This window comes from Sardina pilchardus, chromosome 12 (assembly GCF_963854185.1).
Source record: "Sardina pilchardus chromosome 12, fSarPil1.1, whole genome shotgun sequence".
In the NCBI taxonomy this organism is placed as follows: Eukaryota; Metazoa; Chordata; class Actinopteri; order Clupeiformes; family Clupeidae; genus Sardina; species Sardina pilchardus.
This window is the reverse complement of record NC_085005.1, coordinates 18,614,504-18,633,706: the sequence shown is the minus strand read 5'-3', so window position 1 is coordinate 18,633,706 and position 19,203 is coordinate 18,614,504. Positions and strand designations below refer to the sequence as shown.

The window sequence follows — 19,203 nt, the reverse complement described above, 5'->3', positions numbered from 1 at the left end:
TTACTAAATCCGCACCAGTAATTCATTTTGCACTTTTATGATGTCCTCAGCACCAAAAGTAGGGTATTAGTTTTAGGCCTCCGTTGGTTTTACCGAAAATAGTTGGCAGTGTTTTTAGACTACAAATACACATCTATAAAGTGTATTGCCAAAGTGTAATGCGCAGCCAGTATCTAATTCAAAATTATTTTGTTTTTGAAATATGCATCATTACCCATCCCTGTAGGCTAGTCCAATTCCAGCAAACCCAGTTCCAAAGTATAAAGAACAATTTTAAATGTCCTTATTCATTTATACTTACAATGACGGCTAAAACTTGTGAACTGTGGAGCTTGTTTACCCTCTTTCATGCTCAGCATCAGTGGGAGGCCTACACTGTAGGCCTATAGCCTAGGCCTACTGTCTGCTGCTCATCATCCTTCTTTGCTGTTAGCTTCAGTAGACTGGCACAGTGTGCTCTCTGTGAGAAAACATGACATAGGCTATGTTAGGCTACAGCCAATTCAACCAATAGAACAAAGTAGCCTACAAAATATTGGAAACACAAAAATGTCTTCTGCATATTTTCACAAATCTAGGCCTACCGAAATGGCTTACCATAAATTATATTATTTTTTTTGACCGACCAGGGAGGGGAGACGAGAGCCCGATTGATAGTCCGACTGCTTTTCTGCCGACGGTCGGCCGGTCGGGTTGGTGTGTTGAATTGAACGCTTCTTCACATTGCCACGGCATGTTGAAATATTCAACTTCATCAACTGCTGCCTTGAAATGCAGATGGCACTACCGCGTAATGGAATAAAATCTGCAGATTACTAATGGTAAGGCACTTTTGTGTCCCTCCTTAGTCCTTTCTCTGTTTTTCCTTTGCCCTGTCAGATGTTTGCATTTGTTTTGAAGATTGCATAGGCAGTGTCTAACAGTTAGCTATGTTTGCTAGGCTAGGCTACTGCAAATGACTTCCATAGCTTATGCTAGTCGTCCGACATCAACATCATCATACAATTTGTTTTGCATTTGGGTTGTTTGGTGCACATTATTTCAATAAGTAGAACGTAGCTATCATTGCCGTAGCCTATGCTTTTAAAAACAGCTGTTGTATGAACTTTCTGTGCTTGATATCTAGATAGTGTTTAACATAAAGCAAACGGTAATGCTTTACCATACGGCCTATGCATGTGCATGTGAATAATTCTTCTATCCCGTGGGGTTATATTTCTGTCCTCGTATTTAAAAAATGTAGCCTACCCTCTCCATTAGCCACAACGTGAACATTGTTTAGTTACCTATGATTCTATGGCTACATGGCTAGATAAAAATAACCTCAGAGTCAGCACTTAAAATTCAGTATAGCCTTGCTTGCTACAGGTAGGGTATAGGCTTGTATGATGGAAAGAGACTGTTTGGTTTTTCCCTGTTATACCATGTGTCGCCACTAGGCCTACCCCTTGTAGTTTGGCGTTATGGACCATTATCCTTAAGACAGGTAAATAATATAATATAATAAAATACATATTATTCCTCAAACAAAACGGATGTGAAAAGTTATTGTCAGAAGTGGGATTCGAACCCACGCCTCCAGGGGAGACTGCGACCTGAACGCAGCGCCTTAGACCGCTCGGCCATCCTGACATACAGGAAAGAAAAGAGTGTGATAATTTAAAGCGGAAATGGTAATGTGTTGTTTCCGTTTTGTTTCCGTGTGTGGAAAATGCATTTAAAATAATGTAAATGACATTATAAATATGATTTAATCTACATACTAACAGTAAACTACCTTCGAATCATAATACAAACGAGTCGCGGTTTTGATGATTAGGTTTATGGAGCGGAGATGACTCTTTTGATTCCGCGAGGAAAATTTAAAGCGCTTGTTACATCTGTCAACCAGCCTCGCCTTTAGACGCCGTTCAATCCTTTGTCAGACTATTTTGTGTTATGCCACGATGCTACAGGCTGCATTCAGGTGTTTTTTTACGCGCATGCAGGTCGTAGGTTCGAGCCTGCCCTTGCTGATACGCGCCACGTGCATCAACACATAGTGCTAGGTCTAGGTTCGAGCCTGCCATTGCACTGTGGGGATTTGGGAAAATATTACACACACAAGTCAGTGTAGTTGTAGTATAATGGATACGTTTTAATTATATAACAGTGGTTTACGCTAATCACAATCAGCTAACGTAAGATGACGCTTACAGTATTTCAAGTTACGGATATTGCTGAAGCGTCAGCTCAGGTTAGGCTAGACTTGGGTGTGTTAGAATTCCCTTCTACAGTAGCATCACCTTCTACATTCCAGTGGAGAAACGTTCGAGTCGTGTAAATAACAATAAAATAACAGATCTGTGCTGATGAGGTGCTGATGATAAAATGCATCTTTAAGATGACACTTTTGCAGTGACAGAAATGTATAGGCTATTATTGCACAATTATTGTCTCGTCATCTGACACCTGTCATCTCCTCAGTAGCAATAAAGGTTTCTAGAGTAGCCTATGACTGACATGAGATGATGAGTCGAGTCAGTGACAGATAGTTATTATGACAATGAATTTCCCTGGAAATTGTTTGTACCACTTTTGTCACCTTACATTTTGTTTTTACAGTAGTTTCAACCATGTCCCTGCTAGACATTTTAAAGGTAGTGGATATTCAGAGGTAACATTTCCCCTCAGAGTATCGTACCATTAGCTACACCTCGATGTACAAATGTCACTGTTTTGTAGGCTACTTTTGCAATTGCTAATGTACAGTAGGCTACTATGATTCCATGGCGAATAGTCCACATAACACTGAATGTATTGTGTCCACAAAGCTCACCTCTTGCCCTCCTGTATCACCAATACAGATGTGATTTGATGCTATTATCACAAAATGTATTGGGTGGGCGAGTGGCCCGGGATCCCGGGTCATTTCCTGATTCCATCCTATCTCTGTATAATAGTGAATTTAGTTAGTGAATTTATTCTGCAGCAGTGTTGGAAATTATGTATCAGTATTGAAACAGGTTCAAATAAACCCTTTGGATGTTTCCAAAGATTCAGTGATTCATGAAGATTCTTTTGTTTTTCTCCCCGATCTCCATCCATTTGATCATGCTGATGCATTCCTGCACTAAGCACTGTGACATGTGATGTTCGTCATCTTCCCTGAGCAAGCATCCTGTTGTTGCACCTGTCAAGATGCTCTTGTGTCATCATCCCGGACTGCGAGGGATGCTATGAGTCATTTCCAACTGTCCCCAGTCGATGCGCAGTCTTGAAATGGGGGGGGGGGGGGGGGGTTACGAGATCGAGCGCCGCTGAACCAGGAAAGGATTCCTTACAGACGCAGACATCAACAACATCCCTCCAAAATGTCTGCACGTTGGAGGAAGTCATGGCACTTTGTGCAGCGGCCAAGGTCAGCCTCGCTACCGTTCCTCCAGTTGTTGTCATGCTGTTAAAAAGGGGGATCAAGGCTGAGGAAATCCTCTAGGTCTGAGTGACACAGCTCCAGATGAGTTGAGCCCCCCCCCCCACCCCCGTAGCAGTTTTTGTTTGTTGTTGTTAAAAGAGCCAAGGTTCTAGTCTGCTTAGCGTTTACATTAAACGTGGAGTCGTGGGGTGCTGCAGAATGGATGACGGAAGTTATGAAATCTGCAGGAGTTCTCAAGAACCTTGTGAAAGGGGGATTTGAACCATCTGCGAAGAGCTGCGTCTTTTTTGTTCTGCACTCTTTGATGACATGAGAAAACCAAAGACAAATGTGCAAACACACACATACACATAATAACACACGCAGTACGCACAATCACACACACACACACACACACACACACACACACACACTTTGCCTTTAACCGTCCAGACGATCTCAATGTTAGATATGTACTTAAAGCTGTCATCATGGTTGCAGTATGCTGTGTCTAACTGGTAATGTGTTGTTTGAAGATTACATCCTTGGCTGTCACTCAGCATGGTCATTACCAGTAAAGCTATTTGGACGAGACGTTGAGTCAATCACGTGTAATTACTGAAACCCTAGATTACAATTTAGTATTATTAGATTACTAGTAGTATATTATTTTTTTGCATTATATTGGTTTATATGGTGTCATGTCATTGGTATAATACATTCATCATATATCAAAATGTGTGGATTGTTCATTGATTTAGTTCAGTCTGAAAAAATTAATTGGTTTTCTCAGCATTTAAAGACAATTAGTCAGCATTAGAAATACTGATTTTTGCCACGATTCATCTGATCTGACCATTCATTTCAAAGGAGTTTTAAAATCTCTATAATGTAAAAAAAATAAAATAAAATAAATGTGGGTGGGTTGTCACTCTATAGTCTAGTCGTAATCCCCATAGGCCCAATAGTAAACCCAGAAATGCTTCTCAAGAGACAGCCGCATTAAGAGTTGGGGTCTGCAGGCTTGTTTAGAGTTTGTGCCAAAAGTGATTTAACAGCATGTCTAGGTCAAAGATGACTTCATACGTAATGAGTTACTGTGCAGAAGTGGACCCAGCGCAGAGACAGGAACTGACCAAGCTCTAGCATGGGCTAAATGAAAGAACCACATTGCAATTAGGAAGCACAATAGGAACATCCTCCTCCACATTCGGGCAAGGAGTTATGGGACCCCAGAGAGTTGCTGCTATGGTCAAAAACAAGCTTGCACAGTTACTTGCTCAAATGCAGACTGCATGGTAGATTTGGCACATCAATATTACTTACTTACACCACATTACATATTAAGTCTAAAGTCAAGGCAATTTATTTGCCATGCGTCATCAAGAAGATTGTATTATAACATAGCTAAAACTTAAATCAGAATGGAATCTGATTTTATCTGGTAAAATTAAAAACAATGTGGTTGTTTGCATACCAGATCCAATGCAAGAATTTATTTCCTGAGGTGTGTGTGTGCGTGTGTGTCCGTGTGTGTGCGTGTGTATGTGTGTGATGGAGTGGGAACAGAGAGGAGGCATAGGAATAATTTCACAATAGCTGGCTATGGCCATGGCAACGCTGTTTACAAATCATAAAAATGGTGGAAGCCAGCCACCCACTGTGGATGTTGGACCATCTCTCCTCTGAGAGGTAAATGAAGAGCTACACCCTCTCTCATGGTGGCATGACAAAAAAAAAAAAAAAATGAAAAGAATTCACTTTCACACACCATCTCTCTCTCTCTCTCTCTCTCTCTCTCTCTCTCTCTCTCTCTCTCTCTCAGTTAATGGTGCCTGTCTGTATCTGCTCAAAACAGGTGCCGGACTGGTGTTTCGGATGGCGCGGGAACACGCAGGTAGAGGTGGGTGGCCATTGGCTATGGCTATGCCCCCCCCCCCCCCCCCACACACACACACCACCACCACTACCACCTCCACCACACATGCACACACACACCCAAAGTTTTCCAGGGGTCCCCATCTGCGTCGGCGAGCTGCCTCTGCCACATGGCACGCTGCCCCCAACCGAGTCTGGTCCATTCTTCGGCCGGCACAAGGCATTCTCCAGTCACCCCCCCCCCCCCCCCCCCCCACACCACCACCCTGCCCCCAGCACCGCACCCCCTCCTCCCCAGCCTCGCCACCGAGCGCCGCGTCTGTTGTCTCACCACAATGAGCGGGAGAAGAGCGAGACGTATAATCCCCAGTCATCAGAGAGAAGATGCCAGGTAAAAAAAAAAAAAAAGAAAATTGTAAACAGGTTATTATTGTGCTGGACGGAATGTGTGAGACCATCCACACTGTGTTTGGAGCTGGACCATCACAGATGCTGGGCCTCTCTCCTCCGCTGTTCTGGCTGGGCCTGCCCATATGTGATGAGCATCCACCAGCGCTGCCATTGTAATTATTGTTCTGTGGAAAATATGTTTGGTCCACATTTTCTTGATTTATTTTTAAAATATATATATATATTTATATCCATGACTGCCTATTGTAATTATATTTTATAGTTATAGTATATAGTTATATAAACTATAGTTAAATAAATGCATTTTATAGTTAAATATAACACAGATAAGTAAATGATTAAAACATTATAAGTAGGGCTTGTGGTTTCTAGGGTTTTGTTTGCACTTTGTTGATTGCACTGTATTTTTTTCCTAAATTAAAGGAAAATATCACCTAATTAAAAAAACATGTATGTGTTCCTAGGGAAATCCCTTAACTTGTTTGTCACACACGTATGGCCAATAAGTAATTTCCCACCAACATTATCAGGTAGCGCAACTCCTTAATCAGGCATTCCTCGGCCCGATCAGTGACGTGATGGAGCAGGCCACTGTCCTCGCCCACGCACGACGACGCCTTTGGACGAGACAACGAGCCGCTGCATCTCCGGGGGGAGCTTCATCAGTTGCCGCCCTCCTCCCATCCCCTCCACTCCCCAGCGTCGGCCACTGATCCTTAAAACAGCTGTGTTAATGCAACCTGTCTGCGTACCGTCAGCGGCCGTCTTTATTGATGAGGGCTTCCCGCGGAACCAAATCAAATATTCTGTGAATCAAAAATTTAGAGCCAAAACCCTCACGCGTGAAAAAGTTATTGATGAAGGTGCACGTTTCAGGCAGGCAAACCAAGGTCTACTTGTTTATTTGGGCCGAGGTCGTGACGTCACTGCGGGGGAAACAGGAAACAGTGGAGACCACCTAACGGCCTAGTTCCACAAGCCTGACCTGGGCCTGGAGAGAGTCCAGGGAGTAATCACGGAGAAACAACAAGACGGGAGTCTGTGAAAAAAAGGGAAATTTGTTTGCTCAGCCTGCATCCTTGAAGGGAGAATAAATATGATTCTAATGGGATTTGACCAGCTCCTGAAGTTCTGTTTTTTTTTTACCACAGGTACTCCAGAAAATTACAGAACTAGTAGTAGCAATCCATGTAAAAATCATATTGACTGAGAGCCCACGCATGAGACAAAATTCATGAACTCTTCATAATTCATGAATGAATCATAACTAAATTTCTTTTCTCTGGTAGAAAATACATTAAACCACTAAAAGCAATATCTACAATAAAATAGTATTGCATCCCAAATATAGCAGGATTTCTTAATATACAGTATATATATATATATATATATATATACTATATATACTGTATATATATATATACTGTATATAGTATGTATATAAAAAAAAAAAACAATGCAATTTTATATTTTATATTGATCTTGGATTTTGCCAGGGGGTACTGTAGACTGCATATCAACACAGATACATCAAATAAATGTGCATTAGACATTTCAGATATTATTTCACATACATTCATATGTTTATTTTATTAGTTGGTCAAGCTGCAATCCATGCAATTTTACGACCGGGTATACTTCAAATAGAGACAAGCCTAACCTTCACCCAGATTTCTGCATTGTCTGGCAAAGCTCTTTGATTGTGGGCTAAAATATGAATTAGCTTTTTGGAGCACCGGATAAATATTTATAAAAATGTTCACCCAGCTTCCTAAGGCCACAAATATACTGACCAAATACCATGGTCAGCCATTCACAATGGCCATTATTGGCTATTGAGTGTTGATTGGCTCTTGGCAGAGATATTTACTGATTGGTCCAAGTTTTATTTTGGATAACTGGGTCATATGCTTCAGGAGGAGCAAGCAAAGTTCAGATGCCAATAATGGTTCCGATTTTTATTTTTTTTAAAAATCGAGGGATATCCTCTGAATGTGCAATTTTTACTTAATTTCCACCCACATTCTGAGGTAATTCACTGATATCTAAGTCACAAAAACGGTAGAGTCTTCTCACCAAATTTTGAAGGCCACTAACTTCAACCAACCAGTGCAATGGAATACTCTGAAGAGTCGCTGACTCTCGAATGGCTCAAAATGGAAAACGGAAAAACACAATAGGTTTTGTGCAATGATGAGTTGCAGAATATTTTCAGCACACGGACGGCGATTCAAGTTTCACAGAGGAAAGAATCGAGGCAGATGAGTTGAATGGTTTGCCCTCACTTCCTCTGACCATGTAGTCTCCAGAGTAGCCTGCTCTAGAACAGCTGGGCCCTTCCCATGTCAAAACAGAGCTTATGGATCACACTAAAAATAGCACATTTGAAAACAATGCTCTGGATATTGAGTGATTTTATGACTCAAGATTTCAGAAAATTCTATTTATTCAACTGAGGAAACTGTATTTTGAGTTTGAAGCTTATTTTGGAAGAAGTATTTTTGTGTTTTTGTGTAATTTCCCCAAATCTCATATTTCAAATGAACTTAATTTAATCATTCATTTGTTAGCAAATGCAACCTTGTTTTAAAATGTTAGAATTATATATTACGCATGTATTCCAGATGACCACTTGTTTTCTGCCCATGGACAGTATTCAGTGGTGTTTTCATGGGACTGAACTCTATTTACCAGGTTCCTGTGCCCTTTCCCTAAGGCTGTGCACCAGACTAGTGGGGGGCCCATGGAGCCTTCAGCACAGGAGGCTGCTGCTGCTCAGATTGGGGCCTATTGAGGTCTCTGTGATCCCCGCCTTCACCCTCTGCCTGGAGCTCCAAGACCCCTCCGAAACCCCTATCAACCCCTACCTTGTGCACGGCCACAGGCAAGAAGGGTTAATGATCTCACTGAGAACGGGTAAGGCCGCCCGGTGCCATTGAGAGTGCAGGCGCATGATGGATGTTGTCACTTTAGTGAGTTTAATCAGAACAACCCAGGGCGATAGGAGGTGCCTCAATCGCAACCAGGAATGGGACCACGTCATGCAAAAATGCACTCGGACAAATATGTGTTGGATAAGATTTTCCCCCACAGGAAAGATTGTCTGTTCACTGTTCATGGGAAAATGGATGGATCAAGTGATGAAGAAATCTGTGTTAGGCCATGTCAGTGTGTGTGTGTGTGTGTGTGTGTGTGTGTGTGTGTGTGGGCTGATGCCTGTGCGGGGTCAAGCACGGAGCCCTAGAAAACGGCGGGGTGTGCGATTTTAATCAGCGAGAGCCATGTTTCCTCCCTGCTAAAACGAACAGCAGGTTCCCTCTTCCCCCGCGCCGCCACGGCCGCGTCTAATGCGGGGAGCAGCCGGGGCCCAAACATCCTGACGGAGAGAGGCTTTCCTCTTATCAGGCAGGAAACACCGCTCCTCCGCCACATCCTCTTTACAAGAAACGCGACTCAACCGTTCCCAAAAAACGCAGGAAGGCCGAGCCAAGCACCAGGATTTGTCAAATGTTCACCCCCCCCCCCCCCCCCCCCCCCACACACACACACACACCTCAACCCATCACCTCCCTTTCCAACCCCCCCCCCCCCATCTGCTACCTCCCTATTCCTTTTATCGAAAAAGAAGAGGAATTTGGAGGAAAAGAAAGAAAGTGGCGGCGGTCCTGGTGTTGGTTGCGCGGTGCAGAGAAAAAGAAAAATGAAGAACGTGTAGCACAGTTGATGGGAGCCAAGGTGTATTTATTTATTTCGCAGAGATTATGAAAGTCTGCATCAGCAAGATAGGGGCAAGGGGGGAGTGAGGTGGTGGTAGTGGTGGTGGTGGTGGGGGGGGGGGGTTGAAGGGGATGGAAGGAGAGAAGCTGGGTTGGAGGGGGAGGGGAGAGAGGGGAGTTCCAGAATTCTGCCAAAGAAAGGGGCCCAGAATGAGACGACAGGAGGACAAAGGGGGAGGCAGGGGCGGAGGTGGGCAGGCAACGACAGCAGCGCCTGTTTTACACTAATCCGCCGAACCACAGCGTGCTGAAATTGAGCGCGCACAAGCATGGTGGGTGGGTGGGTGTGTGTATGTGTGGGGAGGGGTGTTGTGGTAGTGGTTGGCGATTGCGGTGGTGGTAGTGGCGGTGGCGGTGGCGGTGGTGGTGGTGCTTCTGCTGGAGGTTGGCATGGCGAAGCTCTGGGATCCCTCCATTGGCAGGCTGTGCTCGTCAAGACGCCGTGACCACGGCCACAAACGCTGGTGTATGAAGTTATCAAAGCCAGAGACATGACAGCAGCAGCAGACATGCTCTCCAGCTTGAGGTTGGTTTAGGGGGGAAAAAGCACATGTGGTAATTTTGTAGAACAGAGTTGCCGCAAGACAATGGATAGTCAAAAACATTTCGCTTCAAAATCGGCCAAATGGGGCACAATTCTACTCTGGCATACAGCATGCACTTGCAACATAAAAAAGTAAACAAAACTAACTGATAATTGAATAATATATAAATTATTAGATATTAGATATTAACATATATATTTTTATATTGTATTGTTGGAGGTAAAAATAAATAAATGGCAAAGGTTAAGTTTAAAGAAAACAGACAAAAAGATAATGGCAACCTTTGGCATTTAGAACGAAATGTCAACCAATCAGCTGGAACACACAAGAATGTGCAGCTAAATTTAGAGACCTTGCAAACAAAAGAAGAAATATGAGAAACATTTTACCTTGGTTTAAAATGACTTCTTTATTACATTGCTTCAGATCTAATCAGGTCCTCGAAGGGGATCGGTCCTTCTCACATTTCAACGTACAATAAGGAGCACCTATGAAATGCTTCGTTTCACCCTTACACTATTACAGATGGTGCCAGCCAGATATTAACTGTAACAATGCCTTAACACACATACACAGTCATCTGGGACCCAGCTTCCTTCATAATTACCACACCATGTTTCTCCTACAGAAGTACAGACATTTTTAGGTTCATTCCAAAGTCATTTTAGATTTTTTTTTTTACTTTTGTGTGAGGATGGGTGTTCAAGGGGGTAGCAATAATATCAATTAAAACAAAACTGGTGCGTCATTAAATTAATTCAATTTCACAAACCAGCATAGATCAGCATACCATAATATTTATCATTATTATTCTCGGCCATAACGATTATGAGTATAGATATTTAAGTAAGTATTCATATAAATGTTTAGGAACTATGTGAGGGGAAAAGGTATTCAATGTTCTTCCTTCATTCACTATTATTATGTCATTTGGGATTCCTGCATTCTAAAACAGCCTTCTTTAAATACCAATTGCTGAGGTAAAACAAACAAACAAAAAATTCATGAGGTTCATACAAATGTGTATGAAGACATTTTCAACTAAAGAAGAACTTAAGACAGCAGTACAATGAGAAATATGCAAAACATAGAAATACTTAAATAAGCCCAAGGGCACACAGGTACATGCTTCAGTGACAAACTCTGAACTATATGATAAGATTTTTTTAAATCAGCTCTTTTTTTTCTCCTCCTCTCTTCACTTATTCTTTTTTTGGAACAATAACATTATGAGAAACGTCTGTTTATCCCTGAGATGACCTTCGACCTGTCTTTGTCCATCTCCTCTGTCTGATCTCCTCGTCCTCGCCTCGTTTGTGAGCCATTCAGGCCGGCAGTCTCATATCTGACCTGTCCCGATGAACCACTGCTCATGGTTATTGAGTCCAGTGTTTTTGTTTTTGTTTACGTTTAGGAGATGCCGTAGTTGTTGTAGTACGCGGCGGTGGCGTCCGCCAGCACCGAGATCAGACTGCTCTCTGTGGTGCTGCTGGAGCAAGCGGAGGCGGCCGTCACCTGGATGTGTCCCGTCACGGTCATGGCACCCTGCTCGCCGCCGTGGTGATAGCCGCCGCCGGCCGCAACGCCGGCCGCAACGGCGGCAGCGGTGGCGGCCGAGTTGGAGTTCAGGTACTGGTCAAACTCGTCTCTGTCCACCTCGCCCAGGAGCTCGGCCTGGCTCAGCTGGTCCAGGCTCTCCAGCTGACCCTGCTCGGGCGGCGGGGAGAGCTGGCCCAGGTGGTGGCCCTGCAGCCCGTGGTGGTGGATCTGGAGCTGGGGGAAGGAGGCGGCGTAGTAGGGGAGCTGGTGGGACATGGACATGTGGTGGTGGTGGTGGTGGTGGCCCATGTGGGGGCTGCAGTGGTGGGGAGGGGGACCCTGCTGGGAATAGTCTGGGTGGTAGGGCGGGGGGCTGGACAGGTGGGCCGGGCCCAGGCGCCGGTCGTCGGAGCACGGCGCGCCCGAGGAGGTCGGGGGGCAGGAGCCGCTGGAGCTCACGGGCACCGAGGCCGGGTAGAAGGACGGGTGCTCGGAGTGCTCGACCGCGTCCAGCGGGGACATCTCCGGAGGCGTGGGCAGGCCGTAGGGGTAGGTGTCGAAGCTGCTGTTGGAACCGGCCGCGTCCCGGAACACTCTCATCCCGGGGAGGGACGGCGACGAGTACCCTCCTCCCACGCCGCCGCCGCCGCCGCCTCCGATGACACCGCCGCCGCTTCCGTCGTCGTCCTTGTCCAGCGGGTGACAGCAGCTGCGCGGGTCCGGCAGGGCGTTCTGGTCCGGTGCCAGGCCGCCCAGGAGGAAGCCGGGGTCCACGCGCTTGCAGATGCGCTTCAGCTGCTTCTTCCGGCGCGGCCGGTACTTGTAGTTGGGGTAGTCCTGCATGTGCTTCACCCGCAGGCGCTCGGCTTCCTCCACGTACGGACGCTTCTGCGGCGGGGTCAGAGCCTTCCAGGACTTTCCTGCGGCAACGCAAGAAGCAAAAACAACTCTCAGCACGGCGCGGTCACAAAGCAAGAAGCAAAACAACTTGTCTGTATCGCATGGTTGCTAACAAGAAGCAACGCGACTCAAGTATTGCTCTGTTACAAACAAGAAGCAAAACAACTCTCAGTATTGCACTGTTTACCAAAGAGGTCTCAATTTGTCGCAGGATGTGGGCTTGGGAGTTTATAGACATTGTTTTGTTAGAACTGTCTTCTTTCTTGACAACTGATGATATATGTTGAACAAGGAAATGTAAGCAGAGTGTGTGTAATATATTTATTGTGCAAATGCTGTTTGTTTATATTAACTGGTAATGACTGCTGTATTGTGACACTGTCTGGCTGTACACACACATGTAAAGAGACGCGTTGATTGTCACAGCTAACAAATGAGCATATAAATGATTAGATTCTATATAATATAAGAATTGTACAATTAAAATATTAGAGCTCATTGCTGTTCCATTGCTCATTTTGAAATATTTATTCTCAAAACATGTGGGATCAATGCACTTTAAGTTTAGTCTATGTATTACAGAATGGAATTAGGTGATTTCTTTTTTCAAATAAGTCACTTTTTTATTTCATCCTAGAAAATCACTTTCTCCCATCAAATGAGTTTCATTTCATGCCACAATAACTGAAAAAAAACCCTCAATATTTAAAAAAACAGTCAAGGTGAAGGTGTTGATATTGAGCGAGAAGTTTCTTACCGCATCCAAATTCTAACTTTCTCATGGCCAAAAAGTACTAATTACACTTGACTACTTGAGTGTTAGTGGTTTATACTCTAATTGCAGGGTAATTGCTTGGTTAGTCACACTGTTTTTATTCAGCATTTAATACTTTCATAACATTGGTGCAAGTAGCAGACTGTAAGACTTCTTTGGATTGGAATCAGGGCCATGTGAAGAGGTTATTTCACTTTATCTCCTGAAAGCTTTGTAAAGTTTATGAGCTTATGAATTTGACTTCAATCTGACCTTCTACATCTAGCCTAAACTCCATCACTGAACTCTGCTCTCATCATTAAAGTAAAATCTGCCTTAAGTCCCAAAAAGCAAGTTGGCTATAGGCTAATTTCACTTAATGAAATTTACTGATAATAAAACATTATTAGTGTTTAACACTTTCCTATTAATGGTGACAATGTGAAAGCCGTGTTCCAAAGCCAACAGATAAAGCAATAAATAAATGACAATAACGACATTCTAATGGTTTTCCGAAAGACAAATAAAAGTGTTCGTGATCTTTTTCTATTTCATACTTCACTGCATAATTAACAGATTACTACCACTTCATCCTAAATTGGTTCAACCGGCAAAGTCCTTGAGGTGACTTTTGTGGCATGACGCAAACTAGTTTCCTAAATTAGCGCAAAACAAACGTTTTGACAAAGCTATGCCTAAATAAAATAATGATGATAATAATAATAAAATAATAACAATAATAATAGCAATGATAACAATGTTTTCTTACCAAGCATCTTGCTAAGTTCTGCATTGTGAAGGTCAGGATTCTGAACGGCTAGCCTCTTTCGCTCATCCTTGGCCCACACCATGAAAGCGTTCATGGGTCTCCTGATGCGCGGTTCCGAAGTCTTGTCTACAGGACCTCTGTGGGAGGTGTGTCCGTCAGGGACGTCTCCATCTCCCGCAGAGCACTCGAAGCTCTCCGGCCAAGAGGAGTACGCACTAATTAACGCCGCCATCCTTGAACCCTGCACTGGGAGCAGACTGTGTGCTGCGGCGCTTAAGCTCCCCTCTCTGAAACTTTGTTAAAAAAAAAAAAAAAATAACTAATTCTACTAAGTCAGTTACAAAACACAAGTATAGTTTATACTCAGGTGAACTAACAGTTTTTGAATAAAAAAAAGTAAGTTCCAAAAAAAATTGCAACAAAACATTGAAATCATGTGAGACCAAATTGGTTTCCAGACCACTATGCTAAATGATATGAGCTGCTGTCCGTTTTGGTGTGTGTGCACGGTGCGCTCCTTTCGACTCCTCCTCGAAAGCTGTGATTCACTCTTTCCTTGTTATGGAGAGGCAGCTCTTTATATTTGTGCGGCAGGTTCCAACACGGGCCCCGAAGGATTCTCAGCTCCTCCTTGATTGCAACTTGAGACCTGCGACAGAAAAAAAAAGAGGGGAAAATATTTCAACACTTTTTACTACAAAAGGACGTCACTAAGTTGTAAGCTCTAGTTGTTTCCACCAAAACATAGCTCAACGTGTCTAATATTAACTATATTTGAACACAATAACAGATGGCTGGTATTACATTTCTTTGCATAATTGACAAATAAATGTTAACTGCCAATGATAATGAAAAAAAAACGTTGACAATATCAACACGTTACAATATTTGAGTTCTGGGGAAAATAGGCCTATAGTTGTTATTCGCCTGCAGTTCAGTAAGGTGGGGTAAAAGAGTGCTGTGTTTTGGCGAAATCCTATATTATTATTCATTACTAAAATGATTTTTACTTTATTGTCTTGTTCAGACTTTCGTAATACCTTTCTCAGGGAAAGTCCCGTCAAGTTATCACACCTGTTTTGGGACGCTAGGCTGCAAGCGTGACTTTGCGAAAGTCTGATGACATCACAGAACTTTGCTTGCGTTAGAATGTCAATCACTCAGCAGGCGATGACAGGATCCACGGTCAATCATTGTGAAGTAGGGCTTAATTGCCCTGTAAATTGTACAATTTGACTATATTGCTGATAAAGAATCGGCCATGTAGGTCACAGTCTGTCCTTCAAAATGACCTCGGAGATGCAGAGAAAACAGTTTTAGGTTAGACAGTCATGTATGGTGAGACAACAATTTGGAGACATTCTCAAACTGCAATAAAGACAAACTGTGGTTATTTTATGAATATTTAACACTTTCTTGCACCTGAATAAAAGTGCCAATGAAAAAAAATGTATGAATGCAACCCCCTTAAAGAAGTAGGTTCACTTTGGGTGCAGTGAGGTCCAGCAATGTGTCCTTTCTTATGGACAGTTTCATCTTTGCACCATATAAAAGTGCTCTTTCCCCACAGTCAGCAGAGGAGTCCCTATCAAGCAGGGAGGTTCCTGTTGACAGTACATTCCTCTGGCAAAGGCCTCCCACCCCATGCGACAGGAAGTACTCCCCCCCACCCCCTCCGCACCACCTTCCATCCCTTGTAAACCACCACCACCACATGAAGGAGTCTGAGGAGACACTTCCCCCTTTTCCTCCGCCTCGGACCAATCACAGTGGAGTGGCGGCCATTTAATACTGGGATTAAGCCCCTCTGTCCGCAGGAAGAGGAAATGGCACTTGATGCCCCAGAATGAGCGAGCGCTCCACAAAATACCCTCCACTTCCTCCTACTCCCTGCCTCTGCCTTGAAATGGGAGTAGCCATGAAGTTGAATCATGGTGACTACACTTAGCAAGGGAAATTCTGCATGTGTGTCTGTGTGTGTGTTTGCTTAGGTGTCTATGGTAACCTACGAAAGAGGACGTAGGTTCAGATTTTGATTCTCTCTTTTTCTCTCTCTCACTCTCTTTCTCTCTCACTCACTCACTCTCTCTCTCTCTCCTGTGTTGTTTAGGGGATTACTTCCTCTTCTGTTTGTCGGATTTGATCACCAACAGACCCGATTGTTTCCCAGCGAGTGTGGGAGGCATGGATATCTGCCGGCTATTATTTATTTGGGTTCCTCATCCACTTGGCCCCCGTAATGCAACACACGTGGCGCGCGGAGAGAAGGAGAGATGTGGAGGGAGGCTCCATCAGAATGGGATCAACACCTTCTGGAGACAGAAGATTATGGCACTGAAGGTGGCCTGCTTGGCCTATACGAGTGCTCTCCTCAGATGCCTCCCCCATGCACTGAGAAAAGGAAAAAAAAAAAAAAACACCTCACGCAGATTCTGATAAAGGATTTCAAGGGATGGGTAGGCGTGATTGAAAATCCACAATTAAAATGATGAGAGTCTTTTTTCTCTTTTTTTTGGTGTGTGTGTGTGAAGAAATGTACCCTTTGATCAGTCCCTTCCCTGTATATAGAGTAGGGGCATTCCAGATAATCCCTCATCAGAACAATGCAAACTGCGTGTGTGTGTGTGTGTGTGTGTGTGTGTGTGTGTGTGTGTGTGTGTGTGTGTGTGTGTGTGAGTATGTGTGAGAGAGATAGAATGTGTGTGTGTGCGTGCATGTCTCTCTGTGTGTGTGTGTGTGTGTGTGTGTGTGTGTGTGTGTGTGTGTGTGTGTGGGTGGGTGGGTGTGTGTGTGGGTGTGTGTGCGCGCGCGTGCGTGTCTGTGTGTGTGTGTGTGTGTGTGCGTGCGTGTAAGGGGGTGGCGATATGAAATCATGAAGAATATCAGTGGGCAGTGATATCACAAGTGAAAGCTGTGTGGTCTCCTCCTGCATCATCAAAAGGGAAGAGGTGAAAGCAAGCCGCTGGTGCTGAGACATGCCCCTAGACTAGACCACCATTACAGGCTCAATGTTCTGCTCCTGCTGCAACGGTTAGACACCGGTGCATTATGCACTGGGATGGTGACTTTGCTCTTTTGCTTTGGCCTTGTTTTCCAGCATTTAGGTTTTAAAAAGACCGTGGAAGAGTGACAGTGTGGTGTAGCTGATATGCAGTTTCCATCTTCTGACATTATATACAAATCCATATCAGTTAATTTATAGAAAGTGTAGCATGTTTTTGTACACCTGAATGTGAAATGTAAAATGGTGTTAGTATGGACTTGTGCACGATAGCCAGTAAATACCTAGTTGTTGTTTTCTAATGTTTTACCCAGAGCCATCTCTCCATTGGCTATACCCAATATTTTCCAGGATGCATTCAACTGCACCAATGACGGCAAAGTGTGGTCATGTTCTACGTAGAATACCCTTTGGAAAATAAAACGGAGCCATTTGTCTGCAAATGTCTGGTACAACCAATGAAATAATCCCATTATTTAGAAAAAGGAAGATTATGTTACCTGTCTGTAGGTGCATTGCAATGCTTTCCAAAAGGAAGTGTAATGCAGACGGGCAGACATCATGTCTTGCTGTTATCTAGAGAAGAATATATCATATGATCCTACATTTAAATCTTTTGGAATGACCCCGTCAATCATTCACATATTTGCACATTTTTGGGTGAACTTCTGTTTTTTTTGTTGTTGTTTTTTTAATGTTATACACATACAGTAACTAACAAACATTGATGTGCAATATCTTTTTTCGTTTATCTCGTCATTTGTCACCATGATTATAAACGCTGTTACCTTTTGTCTTAAGAGACACATCTCATCTTACCTCAAATGCCAAATACTGATTGCAGGAGTGGCAAAACTAACATGTCAGTCAAATTAGCACACCGTATAATTTCACCAGACACGCATAAGTTTTACACTGTAAAAGTATTAGTCATCTGCATTCAACACATGTGCATTGTATTGACAGTTGTCATGTACAGGGTTTCGCAATAATTGTTTTGAGTAATACAAGCAGCCAGTCTTTCCTTTTCCTCCCTTACAGTCATAACGCCCACTCAGTCCAAACAAGATTAGCTTGTTAGGTGTTTCTGCTGTCCTGTCAAAACAACAGCATTTCACACTTCCATGCCATTTTTATTAAAAGACAAATGATCCAGAAAAAAAAGCCACTTTCTCCAGCTATTTTATTTTCCAAAACGTAACTTGGGGGTGGGGCGGGGCTACAATGTTTCAACTACACTCTGTGCGAAACCACCTCTTTAATTGTTACATTATGACTGAATGTGCTACTATTTGTTCCATTTCAGCTTACAAACAATATCTGGACACGGCCGGAGGGAGGGATGAGACCACAATGCCCTAATCAATAGGACACTCAGCCAAAGGCCCATTAGCCATTCAAAACAATGACTTCATATTTGGCATGGCTCAATGACCCTCGCTGTCCACCATCATACATCAACACCGTCACACATTATATCATGCAGTCCAAAACTACAGCTGCCCAGAAATAGCCATCGGCCGCTCATGCTTCCAGTTTTTGTTGTTCATGTCGTTAATCACAGTGCAAACTGTAATGTCGTGTTGGTGTTCTCGTAGAAAGTTTACTTCACATTCTCAAATCAATCCCTTTATTTCCAGTTGAGTGTAAATTGACTTGGCAGTTGAGGATATTTAAAACGGTAAAGTAAACAGACGCTTCGGAGTTTAATGCAAAGAAGAATCTAATGCATGTTCTAAATGACTCCTAATAAAGTACCAAATATGGAAGGACAGGATGTAGATGCCAAGACAGCAACTCATTCTATATGCTATACATACACATCAATCACAGTGTCGTAGCAAGTGTTTGAAGCGATTGAAATGGAGGGACGTCGAGTTTTTCAACATTGCACAAGCGACCTGGTGTGGTGAAAAATGAGGTGTTTTGAGATTGATGGAGTTGAGGCGTGGGCTCAGACGACTGTCGCCGTCAACTGGTTTCACAATTGTGACGGAGGAGGGAAAAAAAAGAGGCAATGACATCAAGAGAGAAATGGTGGCACATTTTGCCATCTCTGAGAACAGGTTCTACGATGCGCCTTAGTTAACGCATACTTCCTTAATCCACCAAAAATTGGCCTTCAGAAACAGCCTTTCTCAGTCATCTCTCCATTTCTGCATACAAGACACATTCTGTATGCAGACTAACCACCTACCATTTGGAAACACTGCTGCAAGGATAAATGACACTTCAA

At 43.5% G+C, this 19,203-nt stretch overlaps 1 protein-coding gene and 1 non-coding gene across 2 annotated transcripts; both read right to left on the bottom strand.

The window, feature by feature from the left end:
* Positions 1-1,549: 1,549 nt before the first annotated feature.
* Positions 1,550-1,632, bottom strand: trnal-cag (transfer RNA leucine (anticodon CAG)). Its single transcript has one exon. It is a non-coding gene; the product is annotated as a tRNA-Leu (tRNA).
* Positions 1,633-10,387: 8,755 nt separating this feature from the next.
* On the bottom strand, positions 10,388-14,503 carry sox7 (SRY-box transcription factor 7). Its single transcript, XM_062550393.1, has 2 exons — positions 13,967-14,503; positions 10,388-12,463 (listed from the first exon to the last, which is right to left on the bottom strand). The coding sequence occupies exons 1-2, from the start codon at positions 14,196-14,198 to the stop codon at positions 11,415-11,417; spliced, it is 1,281 nt and encodes a 426-aa protein (XP_062406377.1). The 5' UTR covers positions 14,199-14,503; the 3' UTR covers positions 10,388-11,414.
* Between the last annotated feature and the right edge of the window lie 4,700 nt (positions 14,504-19,203).